At 37.2% G+C, this 20840-nt stretch overlaps 3 protein-coding genes across 3 annotated transcripts; 2 read left to right on the top strand and 1 right to left on the bottom strand.

Moving 5' to 3' along the window:
* Positions 1-1391: 1391 nt before the first annotated feature.
* dmbx1a (diencephalon/mesencephalon homeobox 1a) lies at positions 1392-8469 on the top strand. Its single transcript, XM_039675701.2, has 5 exons — positions 1392-1589; positions 5375-5541; positions 5652-5830; positions 5939-6338; positions 6833-8469. Exons 2-5 carry the CDS (start codon positions 5388-5390, stop codon positions 7249-7251), a joined length of 1152 nt encoding a protein of 383 aa, XP_039531635.2. The 5' UTR covers positions 1392-1589; positions 5375-5387; the 3' UTR covers positions 7252-8469.
* Positions 8470-14584: 6115 nt separating this feature from the next.
* On the bottom strand, positions 14585-18131 carry nsun4 (NOP2/Sun RNA methyltransferase 4). Its single transcript, XM_039677907.2, has 6 exons — positions 18000-18131; positions 17530-17906; positions 17302-17456; positions 17040-17200; positions 16354-16478; positions 14585-15563 (listed from the first exon to the last, which is right to left on the bottom strand). The coding sequence occupies exons 1-6, from the start codon at positions 18090-18092 to the stop codon at positions 15287-15289; spliced, it is 1188 nt and encodes a 395-aa protein (XP_039533841.2). The 5' UTR covers positions 18093-18131; the 3' UTR covers positions 14585-15286.
* A 222-nt stretch (positions 18132-18353) lies between these two features.
* On the top strand, positions 18354-19940 carry LOC120483052 (cytochrome b-c1 complex subunit 6, mitochondrial). Its single transcript, XM_039677908.2, has 4 exons — positions 18354-18521; positions 18847-18927; positions 19517-19678; positions 19766-19940. Exons 1-4 carry the CDS (start codon positions 18468-18470, stop codon positions 19796-19798), a joined length of 330 nt encoding a protein of 109 aa, XP_039533842.2. The 5' UTR covers positions 18354-18467; the 3' UTR covers positions 19799-19940.
* The last annotated feature ends 900 nt before the right edge of the window (positions 19941-20840 follow it).

The raw sequence follows: 20840 nt of genomic DNA, 5'->3' as shown, positions 1-20840 counted from the left end.
GGAAGTTTTTTTTAATATATTTTAATAGCTTTGAAACACTTTTGAAATGCAACATTATTCCAGGCTACACTAACTGATCAATTAGATACGAGCAACACGTAAATGTTATGATTGATTTTAGCATCGCTTGAATTCTTGCTGCCTGTAATAAATATTAAATTAATCAGAAACATAATTTAGACTGCAAGCCATGCGTTTAGTTCATTTTTGATACACATCTTGCATTCGACAAATCCCAAATAATTTTAAACAACAGTAAATGTGTGTAAAAGAGGCAAACTAGCTACTCGGTTTCATTCAATTTCCACTCGTTTCAAATTCCTCTAGATGAACTATGGTCAGAGATAAAATTCAGTTAGGGATTTTCACCCTGGCCCGCTTTTCTGTGAGCATCTTTAACAAATTATGCAAGCTTTACATTAAAAGGCTACTTTGCGCTGCCCTTAATTCCAACCTAAACGGTTTTGCACCGAGAGAAGAAATCTTTTCTAAAAACCCTTCAAGAAGAGAAGGGCATTATTGTTTTAATCCTCTTACCGGCAGTCATTTCAAGACAGAGGTTTTTTTGGAGGCTGAAATAGCGTCTTGTCTCCCCTTATCCTCACCCAAATCCTTCAAGGCCGGGAGAGATTGTGAAGGCAGTAGCCTGGCATCTATTAGAGATCTCTAAAGTCCCTTCAGTCTCTCCTGCAGTGGCATGACAAAGCCGAAAAGCAAACAAAACCAATGCATGAGATATTCGTTTGTCAAATAAAAAAAAATAAAATAAAATAAAAAAGGTCTTGGGGCTGGCTGTGACCTTTATAGAAATATTCCTATGTTCAGGACTAAAAGTAGTCAATGCGTGAGAATAATATGATAAATCATATAGGCATTAACTCTAAGTTTGGCAAAACAAAGTTCAGTAGGCTATAGTCAATTTCTAGCAATATGCTGTTATTTCGAGAAAATTGTTTGTGGTTCTCGCAAGACTTCAACAAATGATAAATCCTGAAATCAAGAAAACAATGAGTCCATGTAAAAATGCGTATACAAAATTACTAAACAAAATTACGTATATGTAATATTTGGCCATAACCAAACTCTTTGCCATCACCGTCTATCTATACGCGTTTCTCTTTTGTTCCTGCTTTAAACCCTTAAACCTTAAACCCACCGATGTCAGTATTTTCTGTTTATTCTCACATTAGGATAATATTGTTTAGAAGCAAAAGTGCTTGTGTGTGGACATTAGTGCTGTGATTTAAGACTTCTAAGTAAAGGGTCAATTGGCTCGGAGTCCACACACACGCAGCCAGAAAAATACCGTCGAGCTTTGATTGACAGCTTCAAGGACCAGTAGCAAGCCTACTTGCGGTTACGCGGAGCTCTTTAAAATCCCTCCTCAAAGCTCGTGTCAATAGATGGACGCAATGTGCTGAGAAGAGCGCGCAGGGAACGATTTGGAGGCGCTTGATACTTAGCGGATACATTTGAATGGGCTCTTAGACTTTGATAAACGCGATAAGGACATCTGGGAAATACTCCGAGCTACAAGCAACACAATATCAAGTGACAGTGTGAGATACTGGATAAAGGACAATACTGAGGTAAGAGACGAATTGTTTATGCAATTATTTACATTCTTAAAAATTAAGGTTCTTTATTGACATTGGTGACTCCATAAAGATCATTTAACATCAATGAAACTTTTCCATTCCAGAAAAGGATCTTTATGTGCAAACAGTTTCTTTTAGATTACTAAACTGTTATTTACACTAAGATTTTTTTTTTTTAAAGAAACGTTCACTGAAATGTTCTTTGGGAAACCAAAAATGGTTCTTCTGTCATAGCTACAAAACCCCCCCCAAACTTTTATTTTTAAGAGTAGGCTATGCTAAATAATTACGCCATGAACTAATAAAACAACAGAAATATTTTAATGTGTCAGTTCAGTAATAGGATGTCTAAAATATAGCTTAAATAAATGCTGGCAGTTCCTCAACTTTTCTTTAGTCTTCAAATGGGCTTATTTCAATTTTAAATATATGCCATTACCAATATCCTTATTTTGTATTTTTCTGAAATGGATAGTTGCAATCCAGAGCAAAATAATAATAATAATAGAAAAAAAATCTTAAACATAAGCTGTGAAAGAGACGAAACATAAAAATGCAATTTTTAAACATGAGCTAACAGCGGTCTAACTTTTTTTTAGCTTACTTGATTTCACATTACTTGGATAAAACGATTATTTTTCTTAATTCATAATTATTCAATTGAAATTCTGTTAAAATACATTTCAAGTGGATATAGTTCAACTTTGAAATGGAATATTGGAAAAACCTGGAGGCCTTTGACAGTGAGGGATACAAATATATGAGTGACGATATAAAACATATGTCATGCATGCGAGACACGATAAATAGTGCCCCCGGGTCAAATGGGGGTTTAACGTTAACATTTTTCCTAATTTAGTCGGATCAAAAAGTTGCACTGTACATGCCAATTTGCATAATGAGGTTTTAATAATCGAAGCATGGAGTGTCACACTGCCTGCAGCAGTAACAGGCGGATGAACAGAGTACAATAGCAGCGAGACACAGTATTAAAATAAGCTGCCCTTTGTGATAAATATCAGCTGGCCTGTGATGGCAAAATTTTGACGTTTAGCAAGTGCCTAATCACACACTTGAACGAAAAATTCGCATACGTTAAATGATACATTATCAAGTCTATTGTTAATTGGTCACACTAAATCACTTTTGCATTGATCGTTTTTATTAGCTTACAATTTCGAGTGTATTCATTGATCACTTACAGTGTTTTTGGTCAAATGTAAGCTATAACATCAATGCAATGACAATGAACGAACTAAACGAAAAGTAAAATGTATAGGCCTAACACATCTCTTTAGACACATATTGGTTGGTAAGCACGCGCGCGAGCATTTCTTGAAACCACGCACGCACGCACACACACGTAAGCTCACTGTACGTCCGTCCGTGTCAGCGGTGATGATAAATGGAGGTCTCCACAGTCGAAACCTATTTGCACTTCCATTAGACGGGGACCCAAATGGGGATCAACATGCATATTTTACCCGCAGAGAAGCCATACATCTCAGCCAAAACGTGCCCCGGGGCGATGGGATAAGGGGCTGAGAGAGAAGGGAGGGTGAGAAACGGACCCCATTCAATTCAAATACTTGGGGGAGAAAAGTAAATGTTTAGCAAAGCACCTTCTGTGCAAGCGAATTAAACTATTCCCTCTTGCCCTCTGATCACATTCATCAGACGTTGCACTGACTTAATAGTCTGGGAATGGGCAGTCCGGGTGTCACAAGCTTCCACGCTGAGGAGGGTATACAGGCCTTTTGGTGGCCTAAAATGGGTAAAGACAGCTAAAGTGCAAATACAAACCTTTTAACAAATCTTGCAGACAAACTTGCTTCCGTAAGTTCTACTTAAACGCACATAAGGACGATGGCCTGTTACAGAACATAAGACGCATGCAATTTTTTTCCAAAGAATAAAAGGCACTTAGAAAATCTGAATGCAGCCTATAATTTATAGCCTACTTGAACAAAAAAATATGATATAAATGCAGAAATAATAGCCTAATAATAATAATTATAATAATAAAATAAATAGGAATTTGATTATTGCTAAAATCTTAATAACGAGGAACGAATTGGTTGATAAATCATGTTGGCCCCACTATTAAAATATAGAAATAAATTATATTTTTATTATTATTATTATTAGATACTAAAAGTATAGTAGCCTATCACAAACACGTGCAATTAGTTTTCTACTTCCTTTTTCACTTTTTGCTAGCTATACATAATCATTTTGTCAGAGATTTTAATCTATTATGATTTTAATAAATTACTGGTTTTAAACATTTAGTCCCATGAACCTAATGTTTGCTACAATCGAAGTAAATATAAGCAATTTCAGTGCTGGTTGGAAATACAATTTCGTTTAAAACTCGAGGCTGTTAGAAGTCCCAGGACACCCGGCATGTGCGGGAATAGGCCTATACTTTCTCTCTTAATAATTCGCACTGCATTGACCTCGGAGATATTCGTGCCTGTCAAACACCTCTATATACTAATACATATCTAATCGTGTCCTGGAGCCTTTCATTTTATTTATGAAAAGTTTAAACTGGGTGTGAAAAATGACTGAAAAAATAGGCTACATTTGGAAATGCAGATCAGTAAATTTTAAATATTGAGATTAGCCTAAATATCCCTACACATTTAGGCTTTACATTTATTATAAGTAGCACTGTTTAAATTAATTTTCGATTACAAAACTGGTAGAATAACATCTTTATCGAAACATTCGTTCACTGCTTATCTCACTAAAACCAATCAATGATTCATTGACAACTGTTTTTAAAGGATTTGCTACGGTAATTTGCCTCTGAAATTATATATCTAATGTAGTAAGCATAAATCGGAGCTCATTAGGTAAACAAGTGATAATTGCACCAATTAATTCCTTGTGTGTGACTAATGGATTGAACAAAACAATAATTGGATATTAATGAACACAGTTCCGCTCATAAGCGGATTTCCAAAAGCGCTACTCTCACTATAAGACTGACAACTATATTGACTGATTATATATATATATATATATATATATATATATATATATATATATATATCACTGTAGCCTACATAAAAATATAACAAGTCAAGATGCTAATTAAAATATTCGTTTTAATAATTGTAATAGGCATACATGAATGCAGGGTAATTTAAGGATGTAAATGTAGATGATCATCTCAGTATGCGAATTAATCTTTAAATATTTAAAGGCATTTTGAGGAAAATTATATTATTCATTTTATAGCCAATCATAACCAACTGTGACGCAAATCTTGACAAGTATATTAATTGACATAGTTATTAGTCAATAGTTTATTAAATGTAAAAAAAAATACAAATAAAAAAACGTAGGCTATTACACGCTAAGGAATTATATCATAATGAAATATTTCTTTATTTAGTTGGTCCGTGAATGGTACACTACATAGGGCAGGCTATTGAAAAGGCGCTCATATAATGTTGCTATGGTGACCACCTCGCGCGAAACGTGACTTCAGTTCAAAAGCATTTATTCTGACTTCTATTCGAACTCTGATTCTAACTTTTGTGATTCCTAAACCGTTCGAAAACCCCGTTCAAATGTATAGTCTACAGGCTTGCATGAAAAAAGAAAACTTGCTTTTGAGATCCCCTACCTTTTATTCTGACTTCCTTTATGTCAGGCCTCAATATGGGAGATTAGACCACCATAGAATGTTAAAAAAGTGTGTTAACAAATGGGAAAAGCGCTCATTGTTATTATAAAATCCTCACAATCCTGCTCTTTTACAGATATTTTGGAATCATGCAACACTACGGAGTGAACGGATACTCTCTCCACGCCATGAACTCATTGAGCGCCATGTACAACCTGCATCAACAGGCGGCGCAACAAGCGCAGCACGCGCCTGATTACCGGCCGTCCGTTCACGCGCTCACCCTCGCGGAGAGACTGGCTGGTAAGTGCGTTCCCTCTCTGCCCCTCCCATAAAACACGCACATTTATTTTGATTGCACAATGAATTAAATATGCCGTGTCTTTTCTCTTCCAACGGCTGTACATTTCAAGATATCATACTCGAGGCTCGCTATGGCTCTCAACATCGCAAACAACGCCGCAGTCGCACCGCTTTCACGGCCCAGCAGCTGGAGGCTTTGGAGAAGACGTTTCAGAAAACGCACTATCCAGATGTTGTGATGCGGGAGCGCCTGGCCATGTGCACCAACCTACCCGAGGCACGTGTGCAGGTAAGAAATTCATTTCACCTTTAAACTGGTCTTTAAAATTTAAGATTGTCCACAGATATGCATTCATGAGTCAGGAGTCAAATCTATAAATTGTCTTTTGGTCATCAGGTATGGTTCAAGAACCGCCGTGCAAAGTTTCGCAAGAAGCAGCGAAGCCTCCAAAAAGAGCAACTGCAGAAGCAGAAAGACGTCTCGACAGACGGAGCCCTAGGAACAAGCGATAAGGATGATGCCCCCTCCAACCTAGCTCTTGAGAACCAGCCACCTTCGTCATCCTCTTCTTCCTCCTCTATGGAAGCAGAGGCAGCTCCCCATGCACTGGCATCAGAACTTAGCGTTGAGCTTAACGTGACATCGGCAGAGCAGTCAGGCAGCGAGTCGGCCACAGAGGACAACGCAACCGACAAGGAAGAGGAGATAAAGCAGCACAGAGAAGATCTGAAGGTTGAGAAAGAACCAACACCTGGAAACCTTTCACCTCTTTGCAAACGTCTCACCCCCAAACCAGGTATGTTTTGGCATTTATAGCACTCTTTACCCTATTAATAAAAGTTCTTGTTGGAGCCATAGGTGCGTAGGCAAGTGCTCCAACATACAGTGCGGATGCAATTCGGAGCGACCCGAGTTCGAGTCCTGGCTCAAAGTCCTTTCTTGGTCCAATTCCCCTCTCTCCTCTCCTAAGATTTCCTGTTTGTCCTCTGTCTTATGTACAGTAAATAAAAGCCTTAAAATTAAACAAAAAGGTTGTTTATTAGCATTGAGGGTCCCATGAAGAACCTTTCCATTGCAAAAAAAAATTATCTTTTATAGTGGAAAAAAGGTTCAGATTATTAAAATGTTCCTTTAGGTCTTTTTCTGTTCTCTGAGAGGTTTTTTTGGGGATCCCAAAATGGTTCTTCTACGGCATCACTGCGAAAACTATTTTAAACGCTTATTTTTAAGAGTGTGAATTGACACTATGGTTCCAATCTAACTATCGACAATCCACCTTTGTGTCCTTAGACTCTCCTCTTGGTTCCCCGGCCATCTCATCTTCCTCTAGCGGGGTGACCGGCGGGATCTCTCAGAGTCACTCGTACTCCTCGTCTCCGCTCAGCCTCTTCCGTCTGCAGGAGCAGTTTCGCCAGCACATGGCCGCCACCAACAACCTGGTTCACTATCCGTCTTTCGACATGGCGACCCCGTCTTCTATACCATACCTGGGCATGAACGTCAACATGCCAGCGCCCCTGGGTTCCCTCCCCTGCCAGACCTACTATCAGTCCCTATCTCACCACGCGCAACAAGTTTGGAACAGCCCCCTGATGCAGACCTCTGGAGGCCTTCCTAACCACAACAGCAAGACCACCAGCATTGAGAACCTACGCTTGCGGGCCAAGCAGCACGCGGCATCACTGGGCCTGGACACGCTGCCCAACTAAACAGGAATCTGAAAACTAGCTGAGCAAGGAAACATCTCTCTACCACTACCAACATGCCACCTGGACTTCTCAAATTAGAGTCAATCTTTGGAAACTAAAAAAAAAAAAAAAAAAAAAGGGTGTCTTGAGGTTCTCCTGAATACTAAAGTTGCTTTCAGGAGAGGAGAGGCAAATCAAATCTCTGACTCATTTGCATATATTAGAGGGCTTGTTATTTTTAAGCAGGCAGTGAAATGATGAAGGATATTACATTTGTTTTGCTTAAAAGGACAGACAGGCCCCGGATTAGATTTAGTGTAATTTATATGTTTTGGAAGGGCGTAGATGTTTGATATAAGCACTTTTTGGAGCCGGCTGCATGCACTATATACCAGAATCTGAAAATAACTTTTAATTTAATTATCGCGGTTTTCAAATTACTCAAATTACACCTCACACAAATTACCTTGTAAATGTAAATCTTGCAAACTTAACTACATAGACTAATTAAATCTAACCTGTTTAATGGTCAGGATTTAACCACGGTAAATTGAGGATGGTTGGGTAATGAGGAAATGATTTCATTGACTACATATGCAAAGCTTTTAATTACATGTAGCCTCGGGCAGAGGAAGAAATGCAATTATAGACCATGCATATCATTGGAGATCGCCACGTTAACACTCAGAGGGAAAGTACTCTCAAGAAAACTCGTTGCAACAGGAAACAATGCTGAATAGTCCAGAACAGGAAAAGTTCTCCAGTGGAAAGCAAAGCACTTCCATGTATGCCAGCCTTCCCACTGCTCATTCTTTCCATCTCAGTGCTGAGCTCTCATTGTGTTTGTAAAGTATTTTAATATGTAAAATACAAAGTCTTTATCTATAAATGTTTACTGGTAAGGCAAATGTAAAAGTTCTATGTTTTAGACTGAGAAGAGTTTTAACCCTGTGATGATTCTGGTAGCTGTCCTTTTGTAAGATTGTACCGGGTGGGCCGCACTACCCGTCTGCGTCTCCCCCAGATTATTTAACCTATACAGTCTGGTCGTCTTTGTAACTCTTTCATTGTCACTGTGAACATCAATATACAGTCACTCACAACATCACACGAAGTGGTGAATTTGTAGCCTATATCGGTGGAGAGTGTTCCAGAAGTACACATCTATCCCTATGTCAATTGTAGATTTAAAAACTTGTAAAATAAAACTTCAATGAAACATTGCTTTGACATCTCATGTTTATCCTCAAAATACTATATTAAATCTAAATTAGACTAAACTGATTAATTCACTTTGAAGGTTAAGACCCCTCCCCCCCCCCAAATGAAATAAATAAATAAGCTGATTTTATAAGCTGAAGGAAACGAGAGCGAGGAGAGCAAGAAAACAAGGTAATCTTGGGAAATAAAACCGTTGTGGGGACATCCCAGATGAATAAGCGGGCCATTATGCTGAAGAATGACAGCCCGGGGCCGTGATTATGCCGCTATTATATCTTAAACAGTGTGGTTTGTCAAAATGCATAAGCCCTTTGCTCACATAAAGAGGGTCTCCCCCTCTGTGTGTATTTTACCAGAGGCTCGATACCACCGCCACCATATTCTCAGTGCCCTTGATGGGGCTGCTAACTGCATTTTAAAGTGCCTTATGCCATATTTAAATACAGCTGATTGTAATGCGTTCTAACATTCAACCTTTTGAGTAGATCAAAACACACATGGGAGGTGGGTGGTATGATTCATTATGAAAAAAAATTAACGCCAACATGCAAACAGTAAATTTAACTTGTCAGTTAAAGGTTCGAGCAAGTCAACAGTGTAAATAAATAGCATCTGTATTCTAGTTTCGGGAGCAAAAACAAACTGCCTCCAGGGGTTTGACACAGATTATGTGACAACAAGGTCAAGTTCTCTTTACTAACTCGGCAAGGTAAGAAATCATACTAAACGATTAACAGAAAATGCTTCTAAGACAAGCATTAAATTGCTTGCTTGTAAATGAAGCCTGTCCTATGCCCGCAAATTTAAACGATTAACTTAAATGTCACAGTACCAAAACAAATATTACTACTGCTCTGCAGCATCCCAATTCAGTGGTTTCTAAATTCACCTTAGTGTTTAATCAGGTGTCACCGTCAGACAGTCTTTCACAGACACGCACAAGCACAAAATGTACTTCGAGAATGCCTAGCACAAAAATCACAGTGTACCATTCAATCAGAACTTTTTTCCCCCTCATGCTCTCCTTTTTGGTTTTAGCTGCATGGAGAATGAAAGCTGCCACCATAAGGAACCCCAGCCCATTGAGGAAGTGACAGGCACTGCCAGAATATGATCCTAATCCTGTTCCCAGCATTCTTTTAGCCCGCTGGCACTGCAATTTTGCCACATACTCTCCAAGCTGTCAGCTGAGGTAAATCTCTCTAACAGCACATTGTTCAGATACACATCAAAGAACTCCTGGAAACCAATACGGCTCACTCAGAAATTAGCCGGAAAAACTAAACATGCCAGCTATTATGTTAAACCTAAACTTAAATGAAAGCGTCCTAAAATCTTAAATAAAATATTGGCAACACTTTAGAGTTTAGGTATGTCCAATTCTCACTATTAAAGTCGCTTATGAGCATGCACATTATATTGGCTGTTTATTTGTAGAGCCTGCTACTTATAAAACATATTAATGCCTTATTCTCCAGAACCATAATATTCTACATCCCTTAATTCTCCCCAACACCTAAACTTAATTATTTAAAAAGCTGCTGCCTTAAATTGAAGTACACTCAACTTGGACGTTTAAGTCATTTCAACCTAAATTACATTTAACGGATTCAAAATTAGTTTAACCTTGTATAACACATATGTTGTCATAACTTATTGATCATATTTTTTTTTCACAATGTTATAACTAATAAGCAGTCATTAGGAGTTTATTGAGGCAAAATTCGTAGAAGGCTAATTAATAGTGAGAACCAAAGTATTTAAATGATAGTGTTAAATAAAGTAGGCACGAAATTGAAGTTGCAATAGCCTAGTCGTTTCTTCCTTATTATGACGTGTAACGTTATATAGCCTATATCTGAGTGAAATCACCAACCAGAAAGAGCATGATTTTCTATTGCTGTCATCTGAAGTGACCGGTTGTACCGCCCTCGCGCCAGTAAACACGTCATCAGAAAAGAGAAGATACATCACATACATCATTTTTGTTAAAGTTCACGAGGGCAGTATGATGCACGGAGAAATCATTTATAATAAATATTGCAATGGTCCATTTTAAAAAAAGAAGAAATTACATTCTTTTTATTTCATGGTTACTTTAAGGGAGAGCGAAAAAGTAGCAACCGAGCTGAGAAAGCGCTGATGACAACAAGACGATGACAACAGGTGTTTGAACTCGCTTGCGAGAGGTCGCCCTCTTTGGTCCCAGCTCCCTTTTCTGATTCAATGCTCCCCTTTTTATCCCTCTGTTATCACAACCCCACTTAATCCTCTTAAGGGCAAAGAAAACCCCTCTTTTCTGGGGAGAGCTCACCCAAGCCAACCGCAGCTCTCCAGAGCCTGTCACCAAAGCGCTGTTTCAGTCACACGTAATTACACATCAATGCCACACTACACATACCTTTCAGACGGGGAGAGTGGCATTGTGGGCATGCGGAGGGAAGCTCAGCGCTCTTTATGCAGGACACAGTCATATGGATTAAGTCTCCACCGGACACTTGAGAGTTAGGCGAGACACTTCGCTACTGTGCGAGACTTAAGGGAAGCAGACAATCCCCGGCAAAAAAAAGTATTGAAACGGCCGTTGCCTGCGAGGATTTATTTTCTTAATGGTAGATTAAGCGGGAAGATGTATGGTGTGGTAATTCACGCTAAGCATCATGGGATGGTTCGTGGACGCTGCTTCAGCAGAATGTTGAGCTGTTATTATCTGAATGCTGCGTCGCATCAGTAATGACGGATCCACCCAGAGATGGACAGTGGACTGGACCAAAAAAAACCTACGCTTTTGGTTACACTTTATTTTAACGTGTTCCTGTTACAGTGTGGGCTAAACAACATGTACTGAGTAATAGTAATTAACTAGGCTAGGGTTTGGTTTAGGGTTAGTTGCATGTAATTATGCCGTGTCACAAGGACACATTGAAATAAATGAAAATAAAGCGTTACCAAGATTTTTAATGTTTTCGAAACTCTGAAGTCTCTAAGGGTTCATTTAGGCTATTTGATTAAAAACGTTCTATTAAAATATATTTTACATTTATTCATGTAATGGAAAATTTACAGCACATTATCAGTAGGCGCTCAAGTCTTACTATAATCAATTGTTTAAATATTTTTTGTGGAAACCATGATATATATATATTTACAGGATCATTTGATGAATGGAAAGTGAACAGCAATGAACAGCATTTATTTGAAATCTTTTGTAACACTATAAATCATAATTGTCTCTTTTGATCAGTTGAATGCATCCTTGCTCAAATGCATTCATTTCTTTCTTCTTTTTTTACAACATAGCTAATTTGAACAGTGAACCACAGTTTAAAAAAAATTAAGCAGTACAACCACTTTCAAAACGGATAATAATAAAAACTGCAGCACATGAATAAATTATATAATTCAAAATCTAAAATAGAACAGTTGTGATGTGAAATGTGATTTTTTTTCCACAATATTACTGTATATATACCAATATTACCTTTTTACCTGATTTTCGATCTGATAAAACCATAATGCAAACTAATGTCTGCTGCATTCTGTAATTAATAGACACTTATTAGACCTTTATGTGTCTTAAAGGAAATAGTTTCACTGATTAAAAAAAAAATTTTGGTGGTACATTTTAAAATTCTCACTATGAAATCAGACTGGTTCAAAGGATTATATTTTAAAATGTTAAATATTTGTTAGTATAATTAAGGCTCAAAAATATTTGGCTTTGACATCTGGCCCCTATGAAAATTCCCTGAGGCCAGTCCACCCTTTATCCACAGTGAGTGCTGAGGCCGAGGCCCATGCTGGCCTCTTAAGATATGCGACTCACACCACAGATATCCGAGCAGTAACGCCTTAGGCCAGAGCTTCACAACACCTACAATCAGATACCTTATCACTGAAGCGCCTACGGTCAGCCGTTACATTTATGTGAATACGGTGTTAACAGCTTGTGGACATTAGGACAAACATGGAGTACAGAGATCTACCGATATCCAAAACATCTTACATAAGGTGTGAGGAGGACTGGGGCCAGTTTACATGTAAACAATTGAGCTCAGAAATATATAGACTAATCTTTAAAAATATAAACATAATATCCGTGAGTTTTGAGGTGACAGAGGTTAAGTTATGTCATTGGATGAATTTACTGATCCAGAGAGAACGCATATCATTTTAATGGGTTAGTTCACTGTGTCATTATTTGCTCTGTTAAAAACCTGGGAATGACTAACTTTCTTCTTTGGAGCACAACATTTTTTTGAACAATGTTTGTGACCAAGTCCAAAAACAACACTGAATCCCATTGTTCCGCCTAAGAAAGAAGGTTATACTGGAGGGTGAGTAAATGGCGACAGAATTTTCATTTTTGGTGAACATTTTTGGTTCTGCTTAACTGTTTTGCATCAGTAATTAATCAGTGCACTAATCTCACACACAAATGAAGTCAAAAGGATAAGCAAGAAGCTTCTGAAGGGGCCCTGCGGGTTTTGAAGCAAACTTCACAAAAGTTTTGCCAAGAAGCTGTGTGATTGAATCATAAGTTGTTTTTTTCCCCCCACAAAACACTCGTGTTTGCCTTTTCCATGGGAAGCCGTTATGATTTCCACCCACCTAAGGACATCTGAGATTCCGTCATTATAAGGCCTCGGCGTCCGGACGATATTCCCGACATGTTTCTGTCATTACAAAGATCTACACCCGATTTACATCATTGGCAAGGTGCTCGCCAAACGATCAGATGCCAGCATCCTCAGCAGTGTCAAAGTCAATAATGAATAAAACGTATAGATGAAAAGAACTCGTCCCTAATGGTCCCTCTGTCTCCTGAGTGTTAAAAAATGTAAATTTATGTAAAAGCCCATAGGAAACACATATTTACAATACGTTTAGGTAATCACAAGATGCAGGCATGGAGAAATATCCCGGCCGAGAGAAGCAGTCAATGCAAAAATAGTTTTTATGTGTCATTAATTCTCTTTGCATTCCCAAATAACCCTATATTACCGCGGTAATACAGTAATCACTCACAATCGCACAGAAAATTATCTGCACTCATCTGTGGAATAAAAGGCGAAGGGGAAAACGAGGGGAAAGCATCCCATTTTAGTATCCTCTTGCGTCCTTAATGTTCAACGAGAAGCCGGCGAGTAAACGACTGCTCGGCCAATCTCGACTCTGGCACCGATGGAACAGTTTCCGAGCAGCTTAATGATAGCGGGGAGTCGATGGCTCTCGTCAGCCCCTCTTCCTAAAATGCGCACACCTTTTCATGCTACATTGCCCAGAATAGACGCAAGGTTCATGGACAACTGGGGGAAAATTGAACCTTTTCTACGCTACCAGAAAACAAAACACTCCTCTGATGCCAAATCTAAACGACACACACACACACTCGGAAGAGCTGACATTAGGTGTAGAAGTGCTGCAGACACATCAGCCCATGCAGCATTCATAAGAGCCCTGTCCTTGCCCACAGACATTCTTTATCCCTCAAATCAATGTTACAAACACTAGTACTGAACACTCAATCAAAATACCCATTGTTGTCTGTATATAATACACATGTAAATTGTTTGTGACGAGTCCTGATATGGGAAACTGTTTTAAAGAAAATTAAGGTCACACTTTAGATTAGGGTCTAATTCTAACTATTAACTAACTACGACTTTTGCATCCAACTCCTAATTACTGCTTATTAATAGTAAGGTAGTTGTTAAATTTAGGTATTGGATAGGATTAAGGGAAGTCATGCAGAATAAGGCATTAAGATGTGCTTTATAATTAACAGCCAGTAGTAATATGCATACTAATAAGCAATTAGTTCATGGAGGGAATTGGACCCCAAAACTCAGGTATAGGCCTCATATTAATTGAGATGCTACATAAAAATTGAAAGTATTCAGAAATTATGTAAAACCTGAAAGCAATTGTGACTAGATATATCATCTTAATTATTCCCGAAAATTAAAAAAGTTTAGCTAAGACTTGATACATGTGAACTACTCATCCGTATAACAGACCTGTGAACATTTCATTATCTTTAAACTCCTCTGAATTACTTGCTGGAAAGTAAAGAAATATGGGGGGACGGGGCAATGGAATATATACATGTATATATACAAACACACACACAGTTGTTTTAGGGATTTTCTCTGAACCCTTATAGGCAAATAAAGTACTTCATTAACATAAATAAATACATTTAAGATAACTGTAAAATGAAGACCAGCATGTTTTGGCAATCTGCATGACAGAAAGACACAGTACTGTTTCTTCTTTGAATCATGCAGACAAGCATATTGTCAGTTCAGTTTTATAACGGTTCGTCGACGCCCCCTACTGGCCAAACTTGGGAACACGTGAATTACAAATGAACAGGATTCTCAGTTTTCAAAACCATTTCTCTATTCTTAATTTCAATTATTTGTTTTTAGTTGATTTGTCATCATTGCAGGAACAATAGGTTCTCCTTTTTCCCTGTTGTACTCAGAGGATACATTTTCAATTTTACTCTGCATAGATACTGCACTGCTATTTATTTGTAAACCTTCATCTGTTTGACAGATTTAAACCTTCCCAAGTGAAAATGGAAACAAAACTATTATTATATCATATTTAACTTAAAAAAACCGATAACATAATAAATTACATGATTCTCACTATTGTCTTTACAACAGTAACATATTACCAGGTGGGGTTACATTAAAGCCTTATATAATAATTATAATTTTTTTTAAGTTATATTCAGAGAAAGTTCCATGTCTGGTGACTAGGGTGCCCTATTGCAGCAATAGTGGTGTGACACTGTCATTTGCACTAATATCTGAATGTCCGGCTAGTTTATTCGTTGTAATTTACACATATAAATAGGTCCAAAGTTGGCACACAGGTGTGGCAAAACCAGCTCCCCAACACTTAAGTGAGGCGCAAAGTGGAAAGTGTCAGAAAAACGTTGAGCGAACCATCTGAGGTCCTGAACCTGTACTGTGATTCCCAGCTCCTCCTCAGCGAGACTTATGGCCTGTTGCACCACACACTCATTCTGCAGCTGGGACAGGGAACATGTAGAGTACACTATGTGTCCACCTCGGCGAGCGGCCTGGATCCCAGCTCTGGACGGGGAAAGAAATATCCAATTAATAGTCTTTATGCAACATCCAAATATATTATTAGCCAAAAAAAAAAAGTGTATGTATGTATACATATATATATATATATATATATATATATATATATATATGAAGAGTTCAGATGCAAAAGCCTCTAAATGCCATTTGAAATTTTCTTGTTTAATGATGATTTTTATCAAACTTGTATATTTAAGTTCAGTAATTTCACTTAAAAAACAATTAATAGGTAATTATCATTGCCATTTAAGTGAAATCACTGAACTTAAATATACAAGCTTGATTTCAAATGGCACTTAGAGGCTTTTGCATCTGAACTCTTCATATATATATAAATATATATATACATATATTAGTCAAAAGTTTGGAAACATTACTATTTTTAATGTTTTAAATGAAGTTTATTATACTCATCAAGCCTGCTGCATTTATTTGATTAAAATACAGAAAAAATCATATTGTGAAATATGACAAATTAAAATAATATAATTTTATTTTATATAATTTATTCCTGTGATGGTAAAGCTACATTTTCAGCATCATTACTCCAGTCTTTAGTGTCACATAATCCTTTAAAATCATTCTAATATGCCAATCTAAATCTTTACTTCACTTTTTATCAAGTTGATGTGTCCTTGCTGAATTAAAGCATACATTTCTTTCACAAAAGAAAGAAAAAAAATTACAGACCACAAAATTTTAAACAGTAGTGTATATTGTTAAAAAAAATATCAATTTCTATCCTATTGTTTGCACATTTAGAAAAATTACTTACACAAGAAGCCGTGTTTGCAAGAGTGGAAGTTTCTGTCTCTCTTTGGTCCTGGACCTCTTAAATAAATTGTTCTCCTCCACCATTGCAGAGTGTCTGTCTGTGGTGCAGGGAACATCTACAAGCACCTGTGAGAGGATGGAAGATGAAAAGAAGATACAATGAAGGCACAATGCCCATATATGCCTGGAACACTGTTTGTGCTGTTGCCATATTCTTGGCAGAGATGCATACTTTAAGCAGAACAACACAGGTATAGGAAGCAGATGTTAGATATTTCGATAAGTCATGCATACATATGTTGTAGTTTAAGTACAACGGTGTTCTGAAAAGCTTGGGATCGGCAAGGATTTGTTTACAAAATAAGTCTACACTCACCAAGACTGCATTTATTTGATAAAAAATACAGTAAAAACATAATATTGTGAAATATTTTTACAATTTAAAATAACTGTTTTCTATTGTAAGATGTAATTTATTCCTGTGATTATTCCATTACTCCAGTCTTCAGTGTCACATGATCCTTCAGAAATCAAGAAACATTGCTGTCCAAGAAACATTTCTGATTATTATCACCAATGTTGAAAACAGTTGTGCTACTTAATATTTTTGTGAAAACCGGAATACTGAGAATTATTTTTAAGGATTATTTGACGAATAGAAGTTCATAACTTCCCCAGTATACTAACTCTGTCAAAGCGGTTCTCCTCTGTCAGGCCTAACTGCCAACCATCAGTGGATGTGATGTGGATTTTGTCTTCATCCAAAAACTCTTTAGGCACGTAGCTCTGAAGAGTCTTGCGTAATCGTGTGGTGCGGGAAACTGATAAATCATTCGCCCATAGATAATCTGAAATGGGGGGGGGGGAGAGAACAGGTATAGTATTATATCACATATAAAGACCTACATTCTCTTTCATTAGAAAGCTTTGGCAAAATTCATTAACATACCGACTGAATGTGCCTGTAGGAGAGCAAGGGTCTTCCCTCCAGGAGCTGCACACAGATCCAGCACTGTGTGTCCAGGCTGGACGTCCAGCGCTAGTACAGGCAGCACCGAAGCAGCATCCAGAAGGTAATATCCCAATATACCACTGCTGTCAGGTCTAAGTTAAAAAGACAGATATATTAATAACTTTGGACAAGATGGAGTAGCTGATTTTTTGTTGTAATTCTTACCTTGCGGGCTTAAATCTAGATATGTCTCCTTGTGGAAAAACAAGACATTTGATATCAGGACTTATATTGTGTTGAAGAGCATCAGGTTCAAGCTCTGTTGAATCTATGTGTGAGGTTGTGGAATCCTCCTGTGAATGTTGATGTACCTCATCATTACTCGAACAGCCAATACTGACGAAATCTTTACAACCTTGAGCTTCTAAATCTGTGATTATGTGAGGTTCTGAAGAAAAACTGTTCATCAGTGCCCCATACTTTTGTTCACACAGCATGGCGACTCGAATAGAGGGCCACAGGTCCTTAAACTGTAAACTGTACGTTGAGTCAAAGTTTTGCAGAGCAAGTTCAGTAGATGGAAACTTGGGCCTTGTCGCTGCCTAATGGAATATAGAAGACGACGGGAACATCTTAAGATATCCATTTGCCACATTGTTCTTTTATTTTAAAACCACAGCAAACTCATTACTCACCCATTTTGTTTTAACTCGATACCGTCGTGGAATAAACGTAATCGAGACTTTGAATGTATTTATACAAAATCTCGTGCATACGTACGCTGCCATGTTTGTGTATCATCAAAAGCGTCCGTCGCTTTTGTCCTCATTGGTTCCTAGCTTGGTTTTGTGATTTTCGCGCATAAAAGTAATTACTTGTGAATATATAAAGTAAAAACATTTTGTTTTTATTTTTATTCATTTATTAAGAAATATATTACAAAATATAATGGATAAACTGCTTATAACATTTGAACGTTCCAGAAATTTCTTTCATGAGCCCCTACTATTGCGAAGGATGAAGCCAAGCCTTTACCATAGTAGGATTCGTAAACTCGCATCCCTATGATATTTACACACAGCTGAGCTCATACTTTACGTTAACCAGTTGAGTTGACCGTTGCTACTTCATTGTGTTTAAGTGTGTATTCAAAACATACAAGTATGGTTTTTGAAACGGAATCGATCAAAGATGGACAGCCTGACGAGCCAGAGGAGGTACGGCCACTACTTTTATAGTATTACTGTAGTTTGAAGAAAGTGCATTTGTGAAATTATGCAACTTTCACGTCATTGTAGGCAAGTTGATTCTCACATATCAACAGTCCTGACATAAATTTAAGAAAGCAGTTCTGATATTTCAACCCAGGCCTATAAAACCACGTTTAATATAGTATTAGAATGTGTTTCATTTATGACGCTTACATTGCAAATATATACATAACGTTACATATACATACATACACACGTGTATATATATAATTATTGTTATTTTAAGTATCACAGTATTTTTGTGGCTCTTGTCCCTCATTTTTATGTAAAGGAAGAAAAACATACAGAGGAGGAAGATGCGGAAGATGATGGTGCTGATGAGGAGGAAGATGAGGAGGAAGAAGAGATGGTGGTATGTACTACAGGATTACATAAATTGGATTCATATTAAATTAATTCCTCTTCATCTTAAAAAGTATATATATATATATATATATATATATATATATATATATATTTAAACACACACACACACACACACACACACACAGTTAACCTGAATAATTAATCTGAGGTAATAAGCAACATCCAAATTAAGCCAAAATTAACCAAATTAAGTAAAGAAATTAAGTTTAAGTAAGCAGAACTGGTGGCAAATTTCAATTTTGTACTTAGTTTTTAATTGCACCTACCTTGGAAATTGAGTAAGTTAATTCATACATTTAACTTAAAAAGATAAGGTTATCTCAATTCAAATATTAGTAGTGAAAATTTTACTTCTAGATATAAATTCAGCAAATGCTAACTGGTGATGCTTTAATAACATAAGCATAGCAATTTTTAAGAGTACAACAACACAGAACATTTAACATACAGTTGTGTTCAAACCAAGTTTGAGTTGTGATGATGTTATGTTAATGATGGTGGTTAACCATAAATTTTTTTTCAGAAACTTCTAAGTTAGTATAGCAAAGCATTAAACCCTACTAAATCCCCTGCAGGACCCCCTAGAAACAATAAGACAAAAATGTGAGAAGACGGCACATTGCATACATGCACAAGAAAGACTAGAAGCTTGTCAAACTCGAGTTAGCTCACGGTCACACACTGAAGAGGACTGCACAGAGGAGCTGTTTGACTTTCTACATGCACGGGACCACTGCGTAAGTCACTCTCAGCCCTTACTAGGGGCTCAAACAGTGTTCTTAAAAACATTGCTGTAATATTTTAATATTATCTTTGCCTTCCAGGTTGCACAAAAGCTCTTCAGTTCGGTTAAATGAAGCTCCACTGAGACACTCATTTCGTTCCAGTTGAGTATCGGAGCTGTAGATGTGTGTAAAAGTACTGAACAAGCATAAACAAATCTCAAAACTTGTAATTGTATGTGAATAAATGTGTGTAGACTTCATGTACTCGTGTTTTCTTTACATGTTAGTTGGTTCTTTGGTTTACACCGGACCAGAAAAACAAAAAAGTAACGTGTATATTCTGCTTTCCACGTGTATATCGTATTGTAATTACATATAGTCCCACAAGGTGGCAGTAGACATTGCATTGTTGGCTAGTTTCCCCTCTCTCTGCCAGTTAAAATCAGACTTTTTAAAAAAAAAAAATCGAATGAACTTGTATTAAATTTAATAAACATCGTGTAAGCAAGTACAGCCCATGAAAGTAGGTTTTTCATTTTATCTAGCAACTGGATTATTTATTGCACATTTTTCCATAGATAATGAGTAGTTTATCAAATAAGTTTCTACAAAAGCCTCAGGATTTCCACAGGAGAAACACGACCAAGCATCAAACTGAAACTCATTTTTACCTGCTTTTAAACAGATTTAATGAGATTAAAAGTATGAGGGGGAAATATCTGTGGTCTTAAATTAGCTCTCAGGTCTAGGGTGGAAAATGACTGGCGTTTATTTACCACATTAAGAAATAAGCCTGTAAAGGAGCTTAGAAAGGTGAAAGCTAATTTTTTGAAGCTAGGGGAAACAAGAAATATGGCTGAATTTAAAGTAATTAACTGTAATGTAATATAACAAAATACATATAAATATAGAGGGGAAATATGACTAATGATTCATGTAGGGTGGCAGAAGCATTTAATAATTTTAGATTCTATAAAATCTTGGATTCAGCATGTTCCTGGTTTAAATGATTTAGTTGGTATTTGTATTTATGTTAATATGCTCTGTTTATGGCCATGTTTGCTGGAATGGGTTTTCAATGAATCTTTGTTTTATGTACTTATGTACCATCAACCTGCCAGGGACTACAAATGAAAATGAGACTTGTGTAAATGTGCTGCTTTTAGACATACAG

This window comes from Pimephales promelas, chromosome 5, assembly GCF_988280905.1.
Source record: "Pimephales promelas chromosome 5, fPimPro1.hap1.1, whole genome shotgun sequence".
In the NCBI taxonomy this organism is placed as follows: domain Eukaryota; kingdom Metazoa; phylum Chordata; class Actinopteri; order Cypriniformes; family Leuciscidae; genus Pimephales; species Pimephales promelas.
This window is presented reverse-complemented; position numbering and strand designations above follow the sequence as displayed.